The sequence below is a fragment of the Pseudonaja textilis genome, chromosome Z, assembly GCF_049901715.1.
Source record: "Pseudonaja textilis isolate UNSWEBS1 chromosome Z, rPseTex1.2, whole genome shotgun sequence".
NCBI lineage: Eukaryota > Metazoa > Chordata > Lepidosauria > Squamata > Elapidae > Pseudonaja > Pseudonaja textilis.
In genome coordinates this window covers 98,619,809-98,646,583 of record NC_142008.1, presented here as the reverse complement: position 1 = coordinate 98,646,583, position 26,775 = coordinate 98,619,809, and the positions used below count along the sequence as shown (strand labels likewise).

The 26,775-nt window shown below is 38.5% G+C and overlaps 2 protein-coding genes across 4 annotated transcripts in view; one reads left to right on the top strand and one right to left on the bottom strand.

Annotated features, from left to right (window-relative positions):
• B4GALNT2 (beta-1,4-N-acetyl-galactosaminyltransferase 2 (SID blood group)) overlaps positions 1-13,060 on the top strand; it is a 26,950-nt gene extending 13,890 nt beyond the window's left edge. Inside the window, 10 exon segments of the mRNA XM_026710942.2 lie at positions 27-97; positions 99-196; positions 1,507-1,593; positions 2,496-2,502; positions 2,761-2,941; positions 3,317-3,457; positions 3,748-3,967; positions 5,158-5,252; positions 5,254-5,294; positions 10,767-13,060. Of these exon segments, the coding sequence (XP_026566727.2) occupies positions 27-97; positions 99-196; positions 1,507-1,593; positions 2,496-2,502; positions 2,761-2,941; positions 3,317-3,457; positions 3,748-3,967; positions 5,158-5,252; positions 5,254-5,294; positions 10,767-10,956 (1,131 nt within the window). The 3' untranslated portion in view covers positions 10,957-13,060.
• The window catches only part of IGF2BP1 (insulin like growth factor 2 mRNA binding protein 1), a 96,251-nt gene continuing 82,050 nt past the window's right edge, over positions 12,575-26,775 (bottom strand). For all 3 annotated transcript variants that reach the window (XM_026710936.2, XM_087917386.1, XM_087917387.1), the window contains one exon: positions 12,575-26,775. In XM_026710936.2, coding sequence (XP_026566721.1) covers positions 26,683-26,775 — 93 coding nt within the window. In that variant the 3' untranslated portion in view covers positions 12,575-26,682.

Genomic DNA, 26,775 nt, shown 5'->3' with positions numbered 1-26,775 from the left:
TGCTCCTAATATTACAATCGTTGCAGGTTCTTCTACAGGCATCCTTTGGTAATCTGAATACCCTTGCTGATGTTTCTGAAGAAGTGGTCCAAGGACGTGCTGATTATCACTAATTCCTATGTGAAGCTTTTGAATCATATACTGAAACATGTTACATACACTAGTACAACGTACCGACTAGATGTAGTGGATATGAGTAAGTAAGAATATGTCCTACTAGACAGGCCCATCACTGGGACTTCACTTTTGGATTTCACCTTTGACTGGACTTGCACTAGACTTGAAAAAAAAAAACCCATTAGAAAGCCACATTATTTTGGAAATTTCAAAAATTATTGTTTTACCGTCCCCAATTTGAAGCCTTGGGAGAAAACATGTTTTAAAAACTGAGAAGACAAAACAGCATTCTTTTTCAGAAAGGACATTTGCAACTGAGGAGTAGAGCTGAAACCTGAAATCAAGACGACGTTGATTGCTTTTGCAATTATACCCATGTTTTAATTTCAAAACATTCCAGGTTCAGTTCCAGTCATTTCTTAAATGAGTCAGTTCATCAGTCAGCATGAATGTTCCTCTGGCTTTATTTAAAGCACCTTTCTTTAAAAGTACATAGTTTCATAGCCATACACCTGTACATACAGTATGTCCATAGTTTTATGGAGTTATTCATTGTTTGACATAAAACAGCCTAGGTGAGGATTTGGCAGGTCCCTACCAAATATACTGTACATAACTATTTTTCCTTTGAGCAGTCCTTCTTGTTCTAAGGCAGCATCTCCCCATTTATATGTTTATTCTCAGTTTTCTGGTCTGATAACACTTTAAAGTGCTATGCCCCATTTTGTTGTGGACAATACCTTATTTTGACTATTTTGAGACCAATCATATAAATGTGTTAACTTAAGGGCAAGAAGAATTCCTACAATAAATAAAACTTTTAAGCCATACAAAGGAGATTGAAGAATCTGCTCTACAACTGAGTGGAAAGCACAAAGAATAAAAGAAGAAAATTGGTCTAAATTGCTTGGGTGAAATATAAAGCACTGCCCTTTATTGCACCTTTAGTTGTTTATTGTAGATCTTCATCATGTATCCTTCCTCTAATGAAATCTAATCAAAGCAGGTGATCACCAATCTTTCTCTATGTCATCCCCAAGGGATGGGACAGAATGGCTTGTGCCATTTCTGTTTTTTAAGCACCACAGGAAGCCCTTTTTTTTTGTTTGTATGTATGTATGTATATGCATATGAGTGAGACAGATTAATGTTGCATTGTTTTCATTGGTTATGCTGAGATGTATGAAAAATAGAATATGAAGTAAGGTAGGGAAGTTTGTTGCTTCTGGACTGTTGAATAACTCCTATAAGCTCTAATGACGACTGTCAATATTGGAAGATGAGGGAGTGGTTCTCCTTATTTGTAACATATGGAGTGCGAGAGAGAGATATTGCCAAACATAGCTATAAAATTGACAACCAGCTAACTACCTTTCTTTTATTTCCTAGTGAACTTTACAGATGGAACTTACTTTGTTAGATTTCCTGCAACCATTCTACAACTGCACCTTCCTAAGCTATTTGACTCAGGGCCAGGTAAGTTACATATCTGCAACTAGCAAACCTGAGGGACCACTTTTTCCCCAGAGTTTCTGCCTGTCCAACTAGATCAAATAGTTGCATGAATGCTGCAGACCCTTGCTCTGTGGAACATCTTCCCTTCCACAAAAGTTTAAAAACCTGGCTATGCTCCGAGTTTAGGGCATTACATGCACCAAGGGCCCCACTTCTTGGCTACATGGTTAGTAGGCCAGATGTCTTGCTTTGAATGTATTCAAATTAGATGTTGTAATTTTTAAAAAAAAAAAATTAATGTTTTTTTACTGTTTTTATTGTGTTAAAATGTTTTTAAGATTTTAATTGTAATATAAAAAGCCACCCAGGTCCATTTGCTGAGATTGGCAGCTAAATAAATAAATAAAATAAAATAAATAATTAATTAGATTCATAATTTGCTTTCTTGTGGAAGTCTTAATCAAGAAGGCAAAATAAATACATAATAGATGAACTTTATTTTCATTTATTGCAGGGGATAAAAATAAGGATATATTTTACTCACAAATTATGACTCTTAATTCTAACTCTAGAACATGTCTCACTTCTTATTTCTTTGTATCTCGCAGCTTATTTCACTACCATACTCCTTATCATTTATCGCTCTGGTTTTATTCTTGTATACTTTTACATTTTACTCCTTTGCTTTTCCCCATGCAGAGAGCTCTTGATGTCCATACTTGCTGGCAGTTAATGGGCTTTAGTGATTCTTGGTCACTTTCTAATTAGCTATAGAAAGACCATAGTTCTGGCTGCTGCCCCAGTCCCAAACTCATGTGGCTATTCCTATTCCCACTAATATGGCTGATGGGGCTACTTTTTCCAATGGAGAGCTGCTGGGCCTCTATTTCTTTTACCCCTCCCCCCCCAAAAAAGTTGATGAGAAAAGAAGTGATTTGCACTGGTCACAATGAAGTTCTCCTTCCATAGTCTTTTTGTCCAAGTTGGGGATTTCTCACTTGATATCAGCTAACAGTTCACAAAAATAAAACAAGTTATAGCATATTAGTCCATATTAAGCCAAAGCTTTTGGTTCAAAAAGGGAATTCTAGCTTTATAGAAAAGTTTTGAATTGTGTCATGAAGTTATCCATAGGTGTGACTAGATGTCTTCCCTTTTACTTTCTCTACTTTCTGTTTCGGATAACAGCATTAGAAACATGGTAACCATCACAATAAAAGCATTTTTACGCTATCACAAGCTGCGGATTCTCCTGAAAAGCATAAAACAATACTATCCGAATACAACAGTAATTGTGGCAGATGACAGTGAACACCCAGAGAAGATTGAAGAAGCAAATGTTCAGCGTTACATTATGCCTTTTGGAAAGGTACTATATGTCTATGTGGGGCTTCTCCTTTTAGGACTTCCCGAAAGGATTTTTTCACGAAGTAGTAACAGCTGGGTCTTCTCATAATAAGGTTGCAGAAAGCAGCTTGATGGCCCATGGTACAAGCTGAACTTTATGCCTATCAATTATAAATTAAATAATAAGGTAGTATTCAGTCAACCAAGCAGGGCAAGAGTTCAAGAGAAGGAAGCAGAGAACTTAATAAATTGGGAAGTTAACCTGTTTCCTTATTATTAGGTATCTCATAATAACTTTGTTTCATACTTTCAACTTCCTCTTTTGTTTTCTCTTATATTTTCAACTGAATTAATTCCGAATCTGCATTTTCTGACTCTCTTTTGGATTTTTAATCAGGGCTGGTTTGCAGGGAAGAACCTTGCAATTTCATAGGTCACAACCAAGTATTATCCTTGGGTGGATGATGACTTCACCTTCACTGAAAAAACAAAGATCAAGAAATTTGTGGATGTGTTAGAGAAGAGCAACTTGGATGTGGTAGGATATTCATATCATTGCTTCTCTTTTCTTCTAGTTCATTCTGTTGGTGCCATACATGGAGATTTTCATACTTTGTCTATTCCAGGGAATGACAACATGTGGTAGACAAGATTAAAGATTTTGCCAATTTCACTGAAATATCCCCTGCTAAAATTGCAAGGGACCCCAGAGTTTGCCTAGAAAAGCACTTCTATTCTTTGCATCTTTAAAAATGTGTACACCAACAAGCAATGATATGCAATGATAGCAAGACTGAATAGTCTAAAACAAATTTATATGGGTTACAGGTTGGAAGCAGTGTGGATGGAAATGAATATAAGTTTAAGATGTTCTGTCAGGAAGGAGAAGATAGCAGCTGTTTGTACCTCAGAAGCGGCTTCTACTATCCCTTGGAAGGCTTTCCCAACTGTGTGGTGACTAGTGGTGTAATCAATTTCTTCCTGGCTCATACAGAGGAAAGCAGGCGTGTTGGATTTGATCCTAAGCTACAGAGGGTGGCTCATTTAGGTAAGCCCAAATTCTTCTCCTCTGTTTAATTATATTAGGGCTGCAATCCTTTTCAGAAGCAGATAAATTATACTGCATTCTGGGTTAGTTTGCATACCTTGTTCACAAAAAGCTCAAAACTACAATATTCCAGAGCTACACACCCATCAAAACTGATTCAGAAGGAATGGTTCAGAGTTCACACAAGTACAATATATTTCAGATGTTCATTAAAGTAGCCCATTTGTTCCAGGTTTCTCCTCCTGAGAAAGAGATGCTGCTGCTTTAGAGAATTTCATTAATTTTAATGAATTTACTCTTTATAGTTTGTAATGGCAGCAGAAAGATGATTGGTTCATGTGAGGTTCATTCCTATCATTACTTCCAAATAATTTCCTAAGTCTATACCGTCCTCCAAATTTCATTCCTATCTTATTCAGGTCAGGGAGAAAATTCTAATTTAGTTTTTATATCTTTTAAATTATAATCTTTTGACAATACTTGTGAGTAAGCTCTAATTCATATATTTAAAAATCTATTAACGAATATTATCAGGACAAATGCTTATTTTTTATGATATACATCAGTTAGTCACTTGTTGAGGAGAATGGCTATAGAAATCAACGAGAGGGATATGCAAATTTTTACTTCTCACCCTCAGGACTTTTCAAATATTATTCTGAAGTTTTGACTTTTTTGTTATGAGCAGATTTTGATCCTCAACAATTCTACAAAATGATTTTCTGAGAAAAAAGTTATCTATCAATAGTTCTTTAATACTTATATTTATTTTTAAACAACTGTGTGGTAAGGCTGCCACACAGAACTTACTGATACAGTTATCTTTGATTCCATGAAAAAAAAGTTTTGTATTTATATGGAAAGAATATATGTAAACACAGAGACCATGCTAGCCCTGCTCTCATACTACTGAGAAGGGATGTCTGTAGCAGAATTGACTCTGGAGTAGGAACTCCCTATAGTGGACAATCCCTGTGCAATTGTGGTTGAAAATAAATATTCATGAAAAAATACCTTTTCCCTTTCTAGCATTTGTTTTCATCCCATAGGCCTTCTGGGTGGATTCCACTTTCTTCTAAACACCTCCCCTGTGTGAGGAAGACAAACATAAATACAATTCTTGCAGGCTATTTTTTTTAAATGCTTTGTATAATTAACATGGGTGCCTCTCTCCATTTCTCTCTTTCCAGAATTTTTTATGGATGGGCTTGGAAGCTTGCAGGTTGGCTCCTGCAATGATGTTATCATTGGTCACCAGTCACACCAAATTTCCACCAACATACTAAGAAGCTAATGTTGAAAAATTGTATGATAGATTTCGGAATAGCTTTCAGAAAGAGCGTTGGGCTTACCTAAAACGCATCTTCTAGTTGTACGGGAGGAGAATCCAAAGCATGGGCTGTCTCTCCTGCTTCCTTGCTTAAAGACGGAGTCAATCAAAGTTTAGTCCAGCCCCCTTTCCACTGCGCATGCCCAGTTTTTGATGAAGGCTGATGATTGACTTGGAGAGTTCTTTGGTGCTCGTTCTTGACTGTTCTGAGCTCGAGACTATCTAAGGGTGGGATTTGGATTCTTCTCCCATACAACTAGAAGACGCGTTTCAGGTAAGCCTAACGCTCTTTCTCAGTTGTACGGGTCGGAGAATCCAAAGAGTGGGACGTACCCAAGCTAATTGACCTAAGGATGGGCCAACTCCTTGTCCCAAGCCCCCATTTCCATGTGAACTCTTTGTAGCACTCATCTTCCAAAGGATTCTTCTGCTGATGCAAATGTATCCTGTTTATAATTTCTGATGAATGGAGATAGTGTTGACCATGTTGCTGCCCTACAGATCTCTTAAATCGAGGCCTGTGTTCCATGCCGCTGATGTGGCTGCACTCCTGGTTGAATGTGCAGTTATGTTACCCGGCAATTGCAATGATTGGCTTTCGTAAGCTTTTGTGATACATGTCTTGATCCATCTGCCTATGGTAGACGGTGAAACCTTTTGTCCCAACAAACTCTGTCTAAATGAAACAAACAATGCTTCTGTTTTTCTAATGGGCCTTGTTCTCTTAATATAAATGCGTATAGCTCTCCTAACATCCAAGGAGTGCCACTTCCTTTCTAGGCTATGGACTGGTTCTGGGCAGAAGTCTGGTAGTACTAACTCTTGTGCTCTATGGAAGGTAGAATTGATCTTTGGGATAAAGGTCGGATCTAATCTTAATACTACACTATTCGGGTGAACTATACAGAGGTAATGCTGCCAACTCTTGAAATTCTTCTGGCTGATGTAATGGCTATTAGGAAGGCCACCTTAAGGGTGAGTGAAGGTAGTCCTACTGACCTCAGCAGCTCAAAGGGCTCAGTCAAGAGCGCCCTTAGCACCCTTGTCAAGTTCCAAGTAGAGTACCTGTGTATCACTGGTGGCTTTAGATTGATTGCTCCCCTGATGAACGTGCGGATTAGGGGGTATCGTGAGAGGGACTCTGAGGTCCCGCAACCCAACACTGAAGCTATCGCTGCTACCTGCCTCCGTAAGGTGTTAGGGGTTAAACCCTTCTCCAGGTCTTCCTGGAGAAAATCCAGCACTTGAGTAACTAACACTATGGTTGGATCTATTTGTTTCTTGGAACACCAGGTTCCAAATGCTCTCCAAGTAGCATCATAAATTCTGTTGGTTGATGGTCTCCTGGATGCCTGGAGTGTCTGTGTTACCTTGTCTGAGCACTCTAAATGCTTTAGTGTGGTCCTCTCAAGTGCCATACGGTTAGTTGCAGCCATTGTGGCTCTGGGTGTCGTATGGCTCCCTGATTCAGTTCTACCTTGTCTGGGGGAATTCTCCATGGTCTGGATACCAACAGTTGTACCAGATCCGCGTACCAAGACCTCCTGGGCCAATGAGGTGTTGCCATTAAGACCTCTCTTCTATCACTTTCTGGATTCCCCTTGGTATCAAGGGAAGTGGGGGGGATGCGTAGAGCAAACCCCTTGGCCATGCTTCTTGGAGCGCATTGATTCCTTCCGCTCCCTGTGTTGAGAATCTCGAGTAGAATCTCGGGAGTGCGCATTTGCTGGCGTCGCAAACAGGTCCAGGACTGCTTTCCCGAATCTGTGCAACAGTTCACTGAACAGGTCCAAGTGTAGGCACCACTCTGAGTGGTTGACCATTGTTCTGCTGATCCAATCTGCCCGAACATTTTCCACTCCTGATATGTGTTCCGTCCTGATTGATAGAGGGTGTGTCTCTGCCCAGTGGCCCAATTGCTCTGCTTCTTGCATGAGCGCTAGGGGGTGAGTACCTCCCTGCCTGTTGATATGAGCCTTGGCGGTCACGTCTGTCAGGATCAACACATGCTGTCCCACTATCACTGATCTGAAGGCCCTTAGAGCCAGATGAGATGCCCTGAGCTCCAACCAGTTGATGTTGTTCTTGAGGTCTCACTGAGATCACTGACCCTGTGTTATCTGGCTCTGACAGTGGGCTCCCCAGCCTACTAAACTTGCATCTGTTGTGATAGTCAGTCAGGTGGGTTCCTTGACCCCACAACCCCCCGTCACTGCAGGTGATCTCCACCACTGGAGTGACTGCATCACTCGGGGGGGGACTTGTACCTTGGTTCTTGTATTGCCTTTGCCTGCTCTCTGGTAAGGTAATAGGAACCACTGCAATGTCCTTGCATGCAGCCTGGCCCAAAGTACTATTGAGATGCACAATATCATCTTCCCTAGCATTTATGACAGCAAGTCCAGGGACACCCCCGGAGCTGTGCTCACTTGATTTATTGATGACCTTATGTTGACCTGCCTTTCCTGTGACAGGTAAACCTCGCAGGAGTTGGTGTCTATTACAGCTCCTAAGTCTTGTAATTACCTGGTCAGTTCTAAGTGGCTCTTTTCAAAATTCACCGAAAAGCCATGCTCTTGTAATGTCTGTATCATGGTTTCTAGATTGCACTGTGTTCTTAAGAGTCGACGTTGATTGTATTAATATGTCTAAGTAGCATTGGACCCATATGGGCTTTGTCCTGAGGAAGGCTCCTATTGCTTTCAGGACCTTGGTGAAAGTCCTCGATGCTGAGGACAGGCCGAATGGTAGAGCCCCATACTGGTAGTGTCTCCCTGCGTAACCAAACCGCAGGAACTTCCGATGCCTCCTGGTAATAGGTATGTGTAGGTAAGCATCTGTGAGGTCTACTAATGTCAGGACATCCCTCTCCCATATGCTCCCTAGTATAACTTGCAGGGGCTGCATCTTGAATCTCCTGTATACTATGTGCCTGTTTAGTACTTTGAGATCCAAAATTGATCTCCACCCCCCCGATGCCTTTTGCACAGCAAACAGGTTTGAATAGAACCCTTGTCCCTGTTCATTCTCTGGTACCACTTGTACCACCAGCAGATATTGAACTGCTGTTTCCATAATTACCCTTTTGGTTCTGTCCCTTGGCATTGGGCATCTTCTGAATGAGCTCAAGGGTATGGAGATGAATTCCAGAACCAGGCCTTTTCTTAATGTGTCTAGGACCCACTTGTCCGTTGTAGTCAACACCCATCGCTTGGTGAATAGGCCCAGCCTCCTGCCAATTGGCACATTGTTCTGGCTATCACTTCGTATGCCAGAAGGCCCTGCTGGTCGAACTCTGGAAGGGACACCTTCCCTGGGACTGTTGTCCACCCCTATCTCTAAATCCTGACCTATCTGGATGTCTAGTAGGGGTCTGTGTGTGTACTGTCTCTGTGTGTATGGGGAGTGGCTGAAGCCACCCCCAAGATAGGAAAGGGCTGTTGCTGTGTATATGGAGAAGGTCGCCTATCTGCCTGACCAAGTTTCCTGGGTAAGACCTTCTTGTCCTTGGTTTCAAACAGTAATGGCTCAATGGCCTCCCCGAAAATTTTGTCCCCTTTAACTGGAGCTGATGCCAGTTTCCATTTATGTTTCAGATCTGCCTGCCAGTGGCGGAGCCAAACAAGTTGCCTTGCAGCTACTGAAGCTACAATGCAGCAGTTATTTTGTTCAAACCCGGTTGCAATCGAAGGCATCCTTTCGTGGCATCCTTTCCTGCATCTGTTCAATCCGTATCAGGACTGCTTTTCTGAAAAATGATGCCATGGATGTTGCCTTTACCACCCATGCCGCAGCCTGGTGAACTTTTTGTAGGGTCTGTTCTGTTTTCTTATCCTCCCCTTTTAGACCATCCTCAGCTTCGTTAGCCAACACTGTAGCAGACGTGGAGGCTGCCACAAGGCTATCTATCATGGGAACTGGGAATAGGTCCGCTAATTCTGCATTATAAAATTTCCTCTCATTCTCCCCTGGCATTGGAAAAATAACTGGTCTGTTCAACTGACCTTCCACCACTTCCCTGAACAATTCAGATGAAGGTATGGATTCACTTTCAACCTTGGTTCTGGCAAAGAATCTATCTTTGGGATCAGATAGCTCTAACTCAGACCCTTCTGTCCCTGTGATTCTCCCCAGGCCTGTTGCTATCTTAGCCTTCCCCAGCAGCATCTTAAACAGCTGGTGACGAAATAGACCTGTGAACATTGGAATTTCTGGTTCATTAGTTTCTTCATCTGAGAAAGCTACTCCTTATATTCTTCCTCTCTTGAAACAGAGGCCTCACTGTGAGTGTCTGATCTACTGGAACTGTCTCCCTGGAAGCCCAGTTCCTCCTGATGAGCCTCCCGTCTCCTCTCATTACGTCTCAGGCTGGGTCTGTTACCCTGACTGTCCCTGAATTCTGCCATCATCTCTTTCATCATAGCCCTCATTTCCTCTTTAAAGGACTGTTCCCTGACTTTCGATGCTGTGGAGGAAGAACTAGACTCAGTTGAAAATCTCTTTCTCTTGGGGGAGGGCTCTTCATTGCATGCCTGAGAGCACTGTCTTTCTGAGTCACTCAATCCTTCATTCACACCAAGAGCAGGCTGAAAAGGCTGATCTTCACCGCCCTCTAGTGTTGCACTCTTTTCCTGATACTTCGCTTTCATTGGTTTGCCTGTTGGGAGCGTGGGAATTTCCATTCTTCTCCGCCTCCTTTTCCGCCCTTGGGAAGCATTTCTCAATGGCCCTTTGTCTCCTTAATGCCTCCCTCTCCTCTGCCTGACGCCCTGCTGAAGTTCTTTCTGAAGCTCTCCCAGCCTCTCTGGGTTCCTTTGTGCTTTGCTGTCTGTTCAAACTGTGGGGCAGGGGATTCCTGCTCCTCCAGGCTTGCCTCTGTTTCAGAAAATTCGGCCATGGTCTTTCCCTTTGGCTTTTGCCGATAGAGTATATTCAGACCGGTCTGAGCATGGACTCTAGCCTCCCTTTCTCCTGGGTAGGCTTGTGTGGCTGTGATGGAAGCTTGCTCGGCCTAAGACTGAGTTTGCCCCAATTAAAGAGAGCGCTGGAGGCTTGTGCGGCTTCTGGTTTGTTTAATGAGGCTCTAGGAAAGCTGAGTTAATTTGCTCTCCTTCTTTCCTAGCCAATTGAGAGCCCGCCCGCTCTTACTGAGGCTTCTGCTGCTTATTCTCTTAACACCAAACAGCTATGTGGGCTTTCCCGTCTTGGGATGAGGTCCTGGCTTTTTCGCTTACTCACGGTTTGCTGACTTTCACTCTCTTTTCTTTTTTTCTCGAAGAATCCAAAGCGTTGATCCTATATTTTCTATCTTTCTTTCTGAGCACTCTCTCCTCGTGTCTTCTTTGCATGAAGACGGAGTAAAAAACTGGGCATGCGCAGTGGAAAGGGGGCTGGACTAAACTTTGATTGACTGCATCTTTAGGCAAGGAAGCAGGAGACAGCCCACGCTTTGGATTCTCCGACCTGTACAACTGAGAAAGAACTTAGGTTTAAACTGCCCTTACATTACTTTAAGAACAGAATGAAATGCTATTCAAAGGGCAGATTGATTCTTCCAAGTCTGAATAGTTTTGGAATGAATTCAGCAACTTTTAATTATTTTGTTTTAGGAGCTGTACTTTTCCTCTTTGACAACTCAGTGTTTTACAGACTTCATTAAAAAATGATGGTTTTTAGTGTCCTTTGTGAATCTTCTCTACTGTGGAAGTTCTAATAGAAGAATTCTTTCTTCCAGCTCTTTATATATTTAACAATAAATATGCACTGGATTAAGTTCCATCAGGTTTGCTGCTCTTGTACCTATACAATTATTTTAGGGGAAAGTTGATCAAACTTGGTGGAAAATATTTCCCCTCCCCTTCCTTCAATGAGGTCAAGTTAGGATATGCTTCCTATTCCTAGATAAGTTGTACAACTAATGAGAATATTTGTTTGCCATCTTGTGCTCTGCGGTTTCTCCTTCATTTGATTTTTTTTATTAATTTTTGCCAATCTCCCTACAAGGATTTTTCATAGGCATTCTTCAAAAAGCACAATGCTTATACTAAACTAACAATAGTCTTGTTGCAGCCTAAAAGATGTTCACATGGAGTGTGGCAAAGGTCTGTCAATGTGTCAAATTCAGAATAACCCAGGGGTGGAATTCTACCAGTTCGCTCCTATTTGCTAGAACTGGTTAACATTCTAAGCAGTTCAGAGAACCGGTTGTTAGAAGAAATTACTGGCCTAATCCTGTAAGGAAGGCAGGAGGGAAACATTCTGGTGTTGCTTACAGAAACTGCCTCTCCGTTAACCCTTATTACATTCTTGGCACGACTAGACTTCCTGCCTATGGAACGTCTCTGGAGTTTTCTTTCCCTCTTTTGCTGGTACTTTGCTTGTGTGGAGTGACCATTCAAAGTTACAATGGCACCGAAAAACATGACTTAAGACCATTTTTCAAACTTACGAGCAGCATCCCCACAGTCATGAGAGGCCAGGCAGGAAGATGCGTGCCTCGATATGAGTGATGTTGAGTTGGCCACGCCCAGTCAATAACATGACTACCAAGCCACGCCCACCCATCACATGACCAAGCCACGCCCACCAACTAAGCCACCTCCAAAAAACTAGTTGTTAAAAAATTTGAATCCCACTCCTGGAATAACCTGAATAAAGTATGATAACTAGTGATTTCCTTAACTACGGAAAGAAAGGTTGAAAAATGGGACAAAACTCACTTAACTATCTTGTTTAGCAATAGAAATTTTGGGCTCAATTGTGGTCGTAAGTCGAGGAATACTTCTACTGTTCCCATTGCTATGTGCTATGTTGCTCCACTGTAAACAATATAAATCTACAATCCTTCTATCTGTACGTTCTTTGCATTCTTTCCTGATCTACAAGCCCAATTACACTCGGGAAGGATTCTGTGTGTGGGTATGTGTGTCTGTATGGTCTATAAATTTTATACCAATTGCAATTTTGTTTTTGTTGTTGTTAAAGAAAAGATCTTACCCAATAACCCATCTAGAAATTATAGGATAGATTTGGATCCTAGAAATTTTGCAGCTTTTGCAAAACAAATCTCAGAGTTGGTAATATTGAAGAGCCAAAAACTACAAAGCAAGAGATCTCTGTTCTGAATTTCCTTTTCAGTCATCTTCATGGTATCCTTCAGCCAGCCACTCTTCTCTTACTTTCAGTTTCGCTACACCATTCACTTGCAACATGGATTTAATAATACTTAATTACCTAAATAAAATGTGGAAATAATTACTCATGGAAAACAGAGCAAATGGATTTTTTCCTCCTTTTTATTTAAAAAAATGAAACAGTGGAGTAAAGCAGTTTGTGGCAGTAAACAAGCTGGAAGAAAAATGGAGCCAGTGTCCATCTGTAATCACAACTTTGGATCTGAGCCAACTAATCTGCCTCATGCAAAAGACAAGGGGTCAAAGAACAGAGATTTTTTAAAAAAAGGAAAATTAAGCAGAGAAAGTGTTTAAAAAAAATACAGCAGATCAAAGAGAGGAAAATAATTACTCAAGAGTACAATTTTCAAGGCCTGAATTCATAACAGTTTCGATGGCTTAGAACATAAGGTCTGACACATTTCACAAAATTATTACATGGAGCAAAATTTCCTTTCCAAATTCACACAAGTTATTTGTTTTTACATAAAAATGATTTGTCTAATACATTTGTAGCAACTGATTATTCTAACAGAAGATCCAAAAGCATTATTTCTCAATCTCAGCCACTTTAAGATGCCACAGGTCGGGGGAAATCTGGGAGTTAAAAGTTCATGCTTCTTAAACTGACTGAAATTGAGAAACATTGACATAGAGTAACAAAATAGTTTTACATCAATGGAAGATGTGAGATTTTTTTTCCTCATTACCCACAAATTTGTTTTAAAAGATTACAGAAATTCATGGAAACAACCATGCATCAAGGAAATTCTATTGAACCTCCATCTTTGAGGCAGTGAACCAGATGATGACAGCAAGCAATAAGGATTGGCAAATTACCGACACAATTTGCTGAGCTACCAGTTTCTCTTGTCACTTGAAACAAAATGTTAGTTTAGATTAATAGTAGCCTCGGTCACTTATTCAATAAAACAGCCCTTTATGATTCCTTCTACTGTGTTCATTAATTTGATAAACTGCCAATAAAACAACTTTTTTAAAAAATGCAACAAGGTTGTCCAGCATTATTGAAGGAGGGTATAAAAGAGTTACAAAAAGACCATGCACTTGTGTGTCTAAGGCACAATTTCAATTAAACACTGATAGTTGTGTAAGCTGGTCAGCACTTATGTTAAGAACGTTGAAAGAAAATGGTACACGAGTTCTGATATGAATTATTAGGAAAAAGAAGGAAGAAACGTGTGTGTGTGTGTGTGTGTATATATATATATATATATAAATATATATATATATATTTATATATATATATTTAAAAAGTCATTAAAGGAGGGAAAGAATGACTGAGGTGTTGGGGTTCTTACAAACTAACAAACACTTCAAAAATCAAGGTTGATCAACTGTAATGGTGGTAATGCAGCCTCAGTGGAACCCAAGCAATTCTTCCTAGCTTTATGTCACTAGCTTGTAGGCATGAGTTGTTTGGCAGTGCTCACAATAAGCAAACTGCTTTCCAGTCTCTGTGTGCTTTTGTTCTCAAATCAATTAAAGGAGGTAAAGAGATACCCATTTTACAGACTGGAAATGCTAAGGCTTGGGAAAATCAGGATTCCAGGTCCAACAAAGATAAACTCTGCTGATCAGGTTTCCACAATCCACAATACCAGGTATGTACCCAGCAGTCCTGCTTGATTGTAAGGGAACTGTGTTGTTGCAAGCTCCACATGCAACAGCCATGCTTGGGCGGCTTTTGTCTGCCTCCATTGCTCACTGGATTAGGGCAAATAGCTCATCAAATACCTCAGTATTGATTCCAGGGCAGGAACCCCAATGTGGGTACCTACTGAGCTGACTAAGCTGCACTGGAAAGTGTTGACTTTGTTAGACATATGGCCAGCACACTATCTCCTTACCAGCAATGCAGAAACCAAACCTCTTGCCCATAATTCCATAGCTCTCTGTATCTTACCAAGACTGCTTTAGAATGCGGAGAGAGCCCTTAGTTCTATTTAAAAAACAACAACAACACTTTAAGCAGAACGATTATTGGGGGGGGGGATTTTTTTCTCCCTAGACTACATAGTATGTTGTATTATCACTACCTAATTAATTATTTAAATCTATAGGTGCTAAGAGGTAGATAAAACAAACATGAATTGGTTATATTCATATCATATGTATGTATATATGATCATCATGCCCTTAGGCTGACATGAAGTGCAGCTCAACAGGCACTTAACAGGGTACCAATGAGAGGTTGGGAGGACTGACTTATGATTTAGTGGCACCCAACCTGAACCAGGAGTTATTATCTCTGGCTCATGATTAACATGGAATTCATGGAATGGCTGTGATTAATAAAGAGAGTGAAGGACATGGCTTGAATTCCTATTGCTGAAAAATATCTGTAACAGGCAGCGTGTTAAAAAACAGAAGTGAGCTTCTACATTTGGTAGAACTCTTCTTTAAGCTCACCTTTTCAAGTAAAAATTAGAATCTGAGTTGATTCCAAGCTGGGTCCAAACAGCTGCTATGCATAAAGCAGAAATATTAAATCAGTGGTAGTTACACTGAATCTAACTTAAATCCCATCAATTTCAATTGACTTACTAAGTCTAGATCTAACTCATGCTGCAAGGATTAAATTTGTACAGATGTTAGAGATTTTATTTATGCTTCCTTTAGGAAAATAATATCCAAAACACAGAGTTTGCAGCATTAGCCCATTACATTACCCTTGGAAGGCAAGTAACAGCTAAAGAAAAACATTATTTTTCATTAATAAATGCCTATAATCTTTTGAGATTTAGGTAGATACATGTTTTTCCTTCTCAGAAGGAAATCTCAGAAGGAAATCTAATGTTTGTTGATGCTATCAATCAGAAATTTCATTAAAAGTAGTTAATTAAAAGCTCAAAATAAATTGAGCTGCAAGTTATTTAGTTTCATGGGAAGGATGTCCTTTTCATTTTTATTTTCCTTTTAAATTGAACAATCAGAAAAGCCTGCTTCAGTTATGGAATCAGGACTCTCTCCATCCAACACCCCCACCCTTAGCAACTGCTTAACTGAACAATCACAGCCACTCCAGATTGTAAATGTCATCACAGGAACGGGAAAATGGCTAAACATATAAACGTTTTGCAGGAAAGCCAACCTCACTGACTCAGAAGGACAAGGCTTTAAACAAACAAAAATACAATGCCTAAAGCGTTGCCCTGTTGTGCCTGTACACCAACCACCAAGTTGGAGAGGTATTTTATCTTTGAAAAGTCAAAGTTTAAAAATAAGATCCTGTAATAAAGTATCAGGATTCAAATTGATGTTAAATTAAGTGTGTGAAAAGGGTGCTTTTAAAAGAGTGGGTTGGTTTTTAGAAAGCTGTGCAAAAAGATAGCAATTTACAGCCTGCAAATGTAACCACTTCTTAAGCCAGGCATTATAAATTACTAGCTTTGTATATGGTTCAAACACATACTTTGGCTGTGTCTGCACACTGCACTAAGACATAATGTTACTTGTTTCAATTTGATATATTATGATATGTGAAACCAGGCCTTATAGTTGTAAACAATTTATGGCTTAGTAATATCTAAGAAATAAAATAGCGTAGCTTGTACAACAAGCCAGCATGAAGCATAACATGAATTTCAGCAACTGATAAACTATTTCTGAGTAAAAATGATTGGTAGCCATCCCTTGACTATACACAGCATGACTTCTCCTTTTACTTACCTTACAGCCATGCTAATTCAGAAGTACAGCAGTCATGAAACAATTTCTGGATTCACCAACTAATACAGATGGAAATGTTTTGCTTTTATGGATCATCTTTTTTGGAAATTTGTCTTAGTAAACTCCAATATGCCTTCACATACAATTCTTTTGGTGTCTACAGAATTTGTGCCTTGGTGGAAAAGATGTACCAGCACTGATCCTAAGTCTCTTTCAAATGTCATTTTCCTCAAAGTATAAATCTAATGTTTCTGGCTGCTCTGGAAGAGCTGCAAATCAAGCGTAGTTGCCTGTTATCTCCAGGTTGGGGCAGCAAAACCCTATTGAGGGTTTCCTTAAATAAGACTGGCAAGAGGATACAAAAGGATCAGAATTACTAATGAGACCCCAGCCAGCACAAGCCCTACTGAATTAGATCTTTTTGTAGCTCTCATAAATTACAATGAGGCTTGCAAACAAAAGCATTCTTCTGAAAATAATATTTTCAGTGTCACATGCAATGATCTCAGAACTTGACAAGAAATTTTGAGAATTTCTTTAGAAAACCTATAGATCCATCCATTTTTAAATCCAATTCTTTCTGTTTTACAGCTTCTGACCATTTCTATGACCATTGCATCCAAATAAAACTTTTTATCCTTCTGTTTGTTACTATTATCCTTCTCTGTTGGGTGTGTCAGTCATCAATTGACCAATTTCATCTGAAATTCTTATTGAAGTATGTTGATATTGGGGGAAAGGCTACCTTTGAGCATACAGTGGCATAAAGAGTCCCGGTTTTCTGGCACTGTTTATTAAGGATATTGGAGAGGATTTTAAATTTAAAACCTGAGCATTAACTTATCTGTAGACCTTAAAATTTAAGATGATATTTCATTTCAAGGAAAAAAACTGAGCAACATAAGAACCTTGCCTAATAAAATAGAGACAGTGCTAGCTGCTAACTGCATATAATATGAATACTCTACTGAGTCCAACAAATTGTAGGAAATGCGTAAAATTAATATTCTAAGAAGCTGGATGCATAGAGTATTATTGTACTGGAATAGGAATGAAAAGAAAAAAAAGAATCTCCATGGTCAAGTATACAAAAAAACCCCACTTCATTCAATTTAGGCATCCCTAAATAGGGTTGGACAAGACTTTGTCCAAAACTGGAACTACTTCAACAATTCAATTATCAAGAGCATCCCTAGAGGCAGAACTAAAATGGTTAGACCATGCAGTAAAGTGGAGCCCTTACCCACTATACAAACTATCATTATATTCTTCCTTGTATGTCACTGAAGAACTAAAAATCTTAAGTCTTTTACATTTCATTATTATTATTTTGGAAATACGAGATATACATCTCTTTTTTTAAAAAAAATCTCATGTCATTTCCTATATCAGTTTAGATGCGTCTTCCTCCAAACGGATTGATCCAGTTCCTTCTTTGTTGCTTTGGATATAGTTCCTAAGGATTTTAGTTTTAATTGTAAAGCAACTAATGTGAAGATTTTTGTGCATGTTAATCTCTTTGGAAATTCTAACTCTGGAAAAACTTGAAAATCTTTCAGAAGGCATAATTTAACATCCATTCACATCCATTGAATCTTGGATTCCAAAAACACTGCACCTATTTAAACATATTTTGGATTTGGTTCCAAGTCAACTGAAGTGAAGTGCAATCAAAACCCAGTTCCAAATAAGATTATTCTTGTTATGTATAACATTCCAAGTTTAGAAATTTTAACATTTCCAATGTAATTCTATGTAACACACGTTCTTAAAACATGCATACATCAGCATAGAAAAGTCTAATAATATTAGGTCATTTGTGTGTCACACAGCTCTCTTACCTGCCCTCACAACCCCTTGAAGCTTATCCTCCTGAGACTTTCTGCCTTTCCACTGTCTGGCTCCTCCTTTCTCCTTCAATTAAAGTAAGCCTTTTGAGGAAAGAAAATCAATTATGTGAAATTCTGGGGAAGAGTCCTGATTAGTTCGTTGTAACTCAAAAGTGATTTTTGAAAGGCCTTTTCCACATTACCATATGCTAACTTCTTAGTGGCTAAAGCGATTTAATGCTTCCAGACAGGTTAGGATGGAGTAGACCTAGACCAAGATACAATCATCAACATGATCTATGATAGGACATTAGGTACACAGTAATGCCTTGAAGTCATTTTCTTAATCTGTTGCTCCCCAGATGTATAGAATTTTAATCACTACAATCCCCAGCCAGCAGACAGGTTGCTTGAGGGATTATGAGCATTAGTTCAACACATCTGGAGAAAACGGAAGGTTGCTACAATGATCAGAGCAATTAAGTCCAATCAAACTCAACTCACAATGGTGTCTTTCTAGACTTTTCTGATGGACAAGATGAAACCCATCCAACTATCCAGATTAAGATCACAGAGATAGCTGAGGTCCTGATGTAATTAAGATTTGTTTTTTGCTTTTAAGGATTCCATTTTATTGGCTCGTCAAGTAATCTTTTACAAAAAGATGACGTTACAGATTTTCTCTGAGCCACTTTCAGACTACATCAGAGGGAAAGGCAATCTTCCAAATCATTAAGTTCTTTAATATTACAACTTAAAAACAAATCCTTGTTTTTTTAATTTATTATCTGGTAAGTCTTTTTTTTTTTTTGCTTAGCATTGATATAAAGCTGTAAGTACGTATGCCCATGTAGATATTTCTTGATGAGTATATTCCCATCATCACTATCCAACCTGGGCACATACACATTGTAAACTGAAAAAAAGTGGTGGAGTTTAAGGCCAATGTTTGTCTCAGTTACTATATACCTGATCTTTTTTGGACACTAGAAATGTGGAAGCAATGGCAGAAAATAGCAGCAAATTGAGGTGCTGAGGGAGAAGCTATAAGTGCTGATAATAAGAGCCAAACCCTGAGTTCCTAATCTCATCTGAAGCCCTCGAGAGCAGAACACGAGCGGGCTTCTGCATCCAGTAGAATTTGATAGCTATATTGGCATTAACACAAGAGTTCAAAGATCCAATTCAAAATGAAAAATGCCTGCAAAACTCACAATTCAATGGCAAAAGGGTCCACTATCACAGTATGGCAGGATCAAACATTAATGACTGCACATTTTTTTAAAAAATAATCACATGTGAAAGCCATACTCAACCACTGTATCCATCATTTCCACTTAATAGATAAGAACAGATGCACCCTCAGTAGGACAAAGGCCTCCTATTCAAGGCAACTGAAATCCTCTTGGATGTTAATAGGACTCATGTAATGCCTACAGCTTGAACCCTAAAGCCAGGCTGTTAAAACTGCCTACCCTTTGAATAATGTTATGCTCATTTGGATAATGCAAGATGTCTTCACTCCAAACACTTCCTATAGCTGGAATTTTAAAAAAAGAAAACACAGCAACAATTTAGATGCTAAGAGCACTAGAGGAGAGAGGGGAGAATGATTTCCCACCCATCCCATTCCTTTCAAAGAATATCAAAAATTGCTTGCTGCTGAGGAAAAAGAGCCAACTTATTTGCTATGGCTGATGTCTGAATTATAATAATTTTTAAAACCCTGATCTATGCAAGTCTGTATTAAAAGCAAGAGAAGTCAGAGATCTTCAAGAAAGGAAATCTACATTTGCTTTACATCTTTTCCTGTGGGGACAAAGCATTAGAGGTAGTATTCTTTTTATTCCACTCTTCTTAACTTATAGTTCATTATAGTATAGCCCATATTGTCTAAATAGGCAGTACTTTGCAACTGTCTTTATTTATGAAGGGTGAGAAAAGTTTCGATAGGAACACCAATGTTTTCCAACTAGGAAACAGAGTCATTGGGGCTTTCAACTCATCCCAAGCTCCTATCTCTGCAGGAAAATGATAGCGACTTTTTAAGAACAATATATCTTTCAAGAACCCAGTTTGCATTTGACTGGAGAGCTTCTGGGTCAGAATAATTTTAAGACAATCATTTGTGAATCCATTTACAACCACTGTTTTTTTTTTTTAAATTACATGTAGAGAGGGTTATCTGTTCCAAGTGCAATGGAATATAAAAGAAAATTCAATGTTTAAACCTGCCCAGCTCCATACTTTTCAAAGAGTGGCAATTAGAGTTGCAGTTTCTTCTCAAGAATGTACAAAAAGCCACAAGAAAGTTTGGCTCCCATTTCTTTTCTTTAAAAATAATAATGGTCTGCTTCTCCTCAGTAAAACTGAGGTAATCTTTCTAGAATATTTCACAATGATATAGCGGAAAAGACGGTCAAATGAACGTAAACACAAGAATGTATCTCATCTGAGTAATTCCAAATTGGAATAATTTTGCAACTTTTCATTAAAAAAAACCCTCATCTGTGGCTTTTCAATCCTAAACACACTTCATTTAGTTTCAACACGCAAAAGATATTCAAAAATCATTCATGTTTCTAGTGATCTATCACAAATTTCCTTGTATAAATGTACTGTGGTTCAATATCTGAGATGCTAATATCTCTCTACATTGAGATGCAATAGACCAACCACTTTTGTGAGATTTGTCTCCTCTCTATTCTCATAATGCCATTTTCTGCAGCATTTGAGCAACTCCCAAGTGATGAAAAATATGTGAAAGAAATCCCAGCTTTAATAAACTAGATAATCAGCCAAAGAGAAAATCACAAGTCTGAATTCCAACTGCCACAGAATGATATAACTATGCCAATCAAACTCACCCTAATTTCCTAATTAAATATATTTAAGTAGAATTAGCCAATTTACACCCTCAAGATTGCAATATTACTTTGTCTTTTAGACAGCTGCTTCTTTTCACACAAATGCTAACAACCTGGACACTGACATTGAAATATATAGGTTTTAATTTTGCTAAATTTTTGAGCGGACAGAATTTATATTTTGAATTTTAGATATAAGTAAAATTTGAGTGTGGGAGAAATCTGCCGTCTTTTCCGCTACATCTGAAGTCTCTGCAGTTCTCCATAAAGAGCTTGTAACATTTCCGACCTGCATAATAACTTCTGGCTCATTAGAAATTAGGAAACGTAACTTCTCTTTTCATTAAAAAAATAAAATATTCAAGACTATCAGCTTTTATATAAAATATCAGCAAGCCCAAAAAACAAAACAATTGTTGAGGTAACTTCATACCTTGAGGTAGCTTTTCCCCTCCATTATTCTCTCATTTCTTTTTTCTTCTTTTTTTCCCCCCTCCTTTCCCTTAAAACACAAAGCAACGCCTGACATTTCTGTACATGCCCGTTCTTGCAAGGTTTCAGAAAAAAAGGAAAGCAGCCGCTTCAGTGTAAACAGCAAGATCCATACAGCCACTTCAGCTTAAATTTAAAGATGTCATTCGGGTAACAATCATATGGAAACACACTGGACTTGGATTTGCCAGTTGTCATAAACAGCCCAGTCCCAAAAACACTGTTAAACCTGGACAATCAATGAGTCAATATATAACAAAAGTCTTGTCTCTGCTAAGATATAAATATATCAAGACGAAGAGGGATAATTTGCCCCATACGGTTAGTTATTTCCTTTTTAAAGAAATTACAAAATTAGAATGCAACATGATTGCACTCTAGATCAATAAATCTGTAATCAAATGAATTAATGTTTACAGTTTCCATGCCTTGAATCACTGCTAAATGTTAAGTTATTTCATTAGCATTTTAAGAGAGCTAATACTTAGGAATCCATGTAAAACAAAATGTCCATAATTCAAATCAACAGGGCTTCTGAAGCCACTGAAATTCAAACCATTGACTTGATTTTTCCATTAATTTGGCAAAACTATGCAATTTGTTGCTTATCCAGGGTATATAATGACCACTCTGGGGCAAAGACCTTTCCATGTCCACCGATCAAACTGCCTTGAGGTAGATAAGGATGCAAGAGTTATTTTCGTTGGGTGGACTGTTTCAAATCAATTCCCTGTTATATTAGTGCTGGTTGTAAGGATTCAAGGCTGTTGGGGAAAATAACTTATCCTCAGAGGAACCATTTAATTGATGCCCAAGTCAATGCAGAGACAAAACTTTGTTCTGGGCTCAGGCTGCCAGGTGAGCAGTTCCTGCTCTTCATAAATTCTAAAAACCCACTGTAAATATTTTACAGATTTTTTTTCTTTTTAAAGTTTGCATAAGAGTGACTGGGATTAGTAACCATATTACATTCTTCTGATGTCTATATTTGGTATCGCCTCCTAAAGAAAATCAATAACTTTGTGGCAGAAAAAAAATATATATAAGTATTTCAAAATTATGGAGTTGTTTGCTATTATTTTAATCACACCAATTTTTTCATTAAAATCACATTTGGTTTTCATTTTTAGACCCCATTGTTTTTCTTCCTCCAAGCCGAAAAAGAAATAGCAATTTCTCTATGCATACTTGCTATTTCTTTCATTCCTTCTGGAGGTAATTAATTCCTTTTCGGGGGATTATCTGACACATTGGTTTGTCTTCTACAGAGATAAACTGGCACTAATTTTAATCTGGAGATTAAGTCCTTTGCAGTGCAATCCAGTACATACTTGGAATTCAGTCCCCAAGGTGTAAGATTGTGCTGTTAAGTCATCCATTTTAATCTCATACTTAAGTTCAAAGAAGTAGAACTCCAAATCAGAGAAGTTCTGTGTATCTTCACTCATTCAAGTATGGGGAAGCCTGCTCCCTAGAGAAAAGTTACCCAGAAACAACTCCAAGAGTGCCTGCATTAAAGGCATTTTTCATAAATGGCCCACAGTTGTTACTGCACCAATTTGTAAGCCTTTTGTTATTCTCTGTATCAAGACAGGAACTACTATTTCTTCTTTTTGGTATGACTAAGCGCTGAGGTTCTAAAGGTAGGATGACATATGAAAAGAGATAATTTCTGATGTTACTAAACATCATTTGGAGGAAGTATAGCAAGTGATGTCCTCTGTCTTGAATCTTTCTCAGCTTCTCATGTGAGAAGCTTCTGGAATGGACAGGAGCCCTGACTATTCTTAGAAGAAGAAGAAAAGGACCTGGGCTGCTACGTTCTAAGGTCCTTTGATTGTAAATCTATATGGCAAGTAGCCTTGAGGTATATCTTTCTTCTGTAACCAATGCCCTGTCCAATACTTCCCCTAAAATGTGTTTAAAAGTTAGGTACATGCAATGTACCCCAAACACTTACGTATATATAGAATTTTTACTCTCCATTGTTGTTTTTTGGGCGGGGGGGGGGAGGAGGAAGCAATAATTACATGGACAGAGGCAGCCATGGAAACTGGCAATCAGGAAGAGAATGAGGCATTTTCAAATGACAGGTAAACTTTTGAGGCTGAGATTCTCCAAGACTGGCAGACTTCTTGCTACTTTATCTAAAGCTGCCATTCAGCAGTTAAAGTGAGATGGCTGCAACCTCTCCAAATATAGTAACTATAGGTTATTTGCTAGAGATCATACAGCAGTAATTGCAATTTCTGTTCAGTAGAAGTCAAGGGCAAATTGATTTACCATTGGGGAAAGGCCGAACTGAAGGAGATCTAAATGCTATCTTTACACTACAGTTCACAATTCATTGCTTCATAGCATCAACCTTAAAATTCATGTAAAGCAGTTTTCCCCAATCTTGCACCTTCCAAATATGTTTAGCTTCAACCCTCAGAATTTCTCAACTAACAAAATATTAGTTAGGAGGTATTGGAGCTGAAATTGAATGCATCAAGAGAAGAACAGATTGGTGAAAACTATACATCTTCCAGAATCTATAATAAATCCTAAATCACACTTATTTTAATAGAGTGCGTAACTTCATCTGAAAACATTCAGTGAACTAACCACAGGAAGAAGCAAAAGTCCTGAAATGTTAAAATATTAAACACTGGTGAAATAGAAATAGGATTTTCATTTGTCTGTCTAGAACAGGGACTTTACTGTGGCTTTGACTCAAAATGTGTACGTACCAAATTAGGAGAGAGGGTACTGGACATTAAGCCACTTTTCACAAAATGAAAAGTAAAGCCACTTTACCCTTGAACTGGAAATAATTTGACTTAATCATTCATGATAATTAAAACTCTATGGCCACTTGTCACAATTTTGTCTTCCGTTAACTATTTCATTTCAATAGGATTGTTCATTGAGAATATACATCTTAGGTGGATTAAAACATGTTCCTCACTGATTAATTTTCTAATTATTTCCAATATTTTTTCTGGTTTAACAAATTAAAATATTTAGAAGGGTAGGGGAAGGGAGAGGAAGAGAGACAGATAGACAGATGTGCTATTTATTTTCTCAATTAAGAAATTAACCTGGCTCAATTCAGATATCATACAAAACTCCTTTGTAATAAAATCATGTTTTGTTATTTGCCAAGCATACAAAAATCAGAAACCCAGGCTAAAAATCAATTTACAAGGTCAATTTTGAGATGGTTTATCAGATAAATAGAGCCAATTTGAAGACTATGCCATATTATTAAAAAAAATAGTACTAACAATGGAAAGTGGATAAATAAATAGTTACCGTATGTGTGGACAAAACAAGTACAGTAATTTAAGAGGATTTACTGAATGAACTTAAATCTATTAATCACAATTTGGATGAATTTACAGAACACACCAAGTTAGTGTTTTAACTTAACTTAGCCTTTTGTATAAATCCTGCCCATGAATTGCCTACATGTTAGGAATATCAAATCATGGTATAGGTTTTAAATTAAAAAAAAATCTAAACTATGGATTCTAAATCCACAATTCATGATTTGGTATAAATTTCTGAATTGAGCCAGTGCGCCATTCCAGGAGAGAGTACCAAAACATTAAATTTGTTTCTTTATTTTTTCTCCCCATTTTTATAAACTTTTAGGACAACTGAAACAGGCAGCCAATTTGAAGAACGTAATCTTTCTTCATATTTTGACAACTTCCAAGGAAACGGGGAAAAGGATATCTTATTTAATATGTAGAATGAATTCTATACTTTCAAAACTTTCTTAAAGTGACAGGATGCATCTCGGGGACATATAGATGTTAAGAGAGAAACTGTAATCTAAATGTAAAGTTGAATGACCATCCTGTAAAGCAGAGATGGTCCACTGAGGATATCCAGGTCGAATCAATCTTCAGGGTCCAGGCTTTTATCCCAGATGGAACATGAAAATCACCCAATCAGATTCTTGAGCTCATTCTCCCATAGTGGCAATGTAGCCAAAGTGTCTTGTCCAGATGGGGAAGCCTAGGTTGGAACAATGGACAGGTCCACTGTATGCTAATAGGATTATGGGAAACTATTTGACATCTGACTTTCATAATCTTAAGAACATAATACTGTATCCATCTGTGGAGATTCTCAGTTATCCAGGTCATAGTTGTCTCAAGGGTGCTTTTTTCTTTCTTTCAAAAGTCTGTTGTTTCCTTGAGGAAGAAGAAAGTGTTTCACTTTTAATTCTACGAAGCTTCCTCAGTTCTGATGGCAGGGAGATGGATAGGTACTGACAGTTGAGACTGCATGCTGGTGTGTGTGTGTGTGTGTAAGAACAGGTTTTGATAGGATGTGTTGGTGATGGTGGAAGGATTGTATTTCTTTGCTGTCATCTGGTCATTAACACTCTCTGAGAGCTGTTGAGGCACAGATAAACTATATTAGGGCACAGATAAACTCCCAAATGGCAATAGCTCTCAATTGTTGAGGCTACCAGAATAGGGAACAGATAAACCCACAAATGGCCACAGATGAACTTATTCTTTCATCCCCTCACCATCCAGTCTCAACTTGTCAGTACCTATCCTTCCATCCCCCGCCATCATCTGATGAAGTTTCTTGGATGAAAAGAGAAATATTTTTTTGTTGCTCAAAAAAAAAAAAAATCCAACCCAGTTGCCTTTTAAAGAAAAAAGCACCTTTGAGATAATACTATATCACACAGAAACCAATTATCTGGAAAATATCAGATAAAGGAGCCCATTTAGGAAGCTATTATAAAGAATCGGGGTTCCATTCTCTGCCATTCTCTTGCCAAGTGCTAACATTAACCCTAATTCATGTTAGGGAGAGGGTTGGCCAAATAAATTCTGAAACTATTGGGGATGGGTGGGGAAGAAAGTATTTAGGTGTATTTTTTTAATGGCCTTGATCTTGTAAAGCATGACATGTGTAGGCTTCTTGCTTACCTAGATAAAATCATGATCCTATGTGGTTTGATATTCTGACAGAGGAGTAATTTGATTAGGAACTCTTTGTTTATTGCTGAACCAAGTATCCCCCTCCCCCCAAAAAAATTATACTGTGTGAAAATACCTTTGTGTGAGAGGCCACATCTGTATTGATACAGACATGTATATATTCATGATAGAGTAAAACACCCATCTCCAAAAAATTACTAAGACCTGCCTACGGTAAACTGAATCCCAGCCACTCTTAGGGTTTTGAAATAGATCATCATTCTTTTCTGCTTGGCTTTGTTTCATCCATTATCATTGTTGTTCATCCATTTGTCCATCTTTCTCTCACTCTCTCTCTCTCTCTCTCTTCTTTCACACACCCGGGTACAAGTCATTTCCTATTTCCTTCGTGTTTGTGTCTGGTTGTTCTGTCCCTTTTGATGCTGTTGTTTCACCTGAGCAAGGATATCACGTATTTTGCGTTGAGCCAT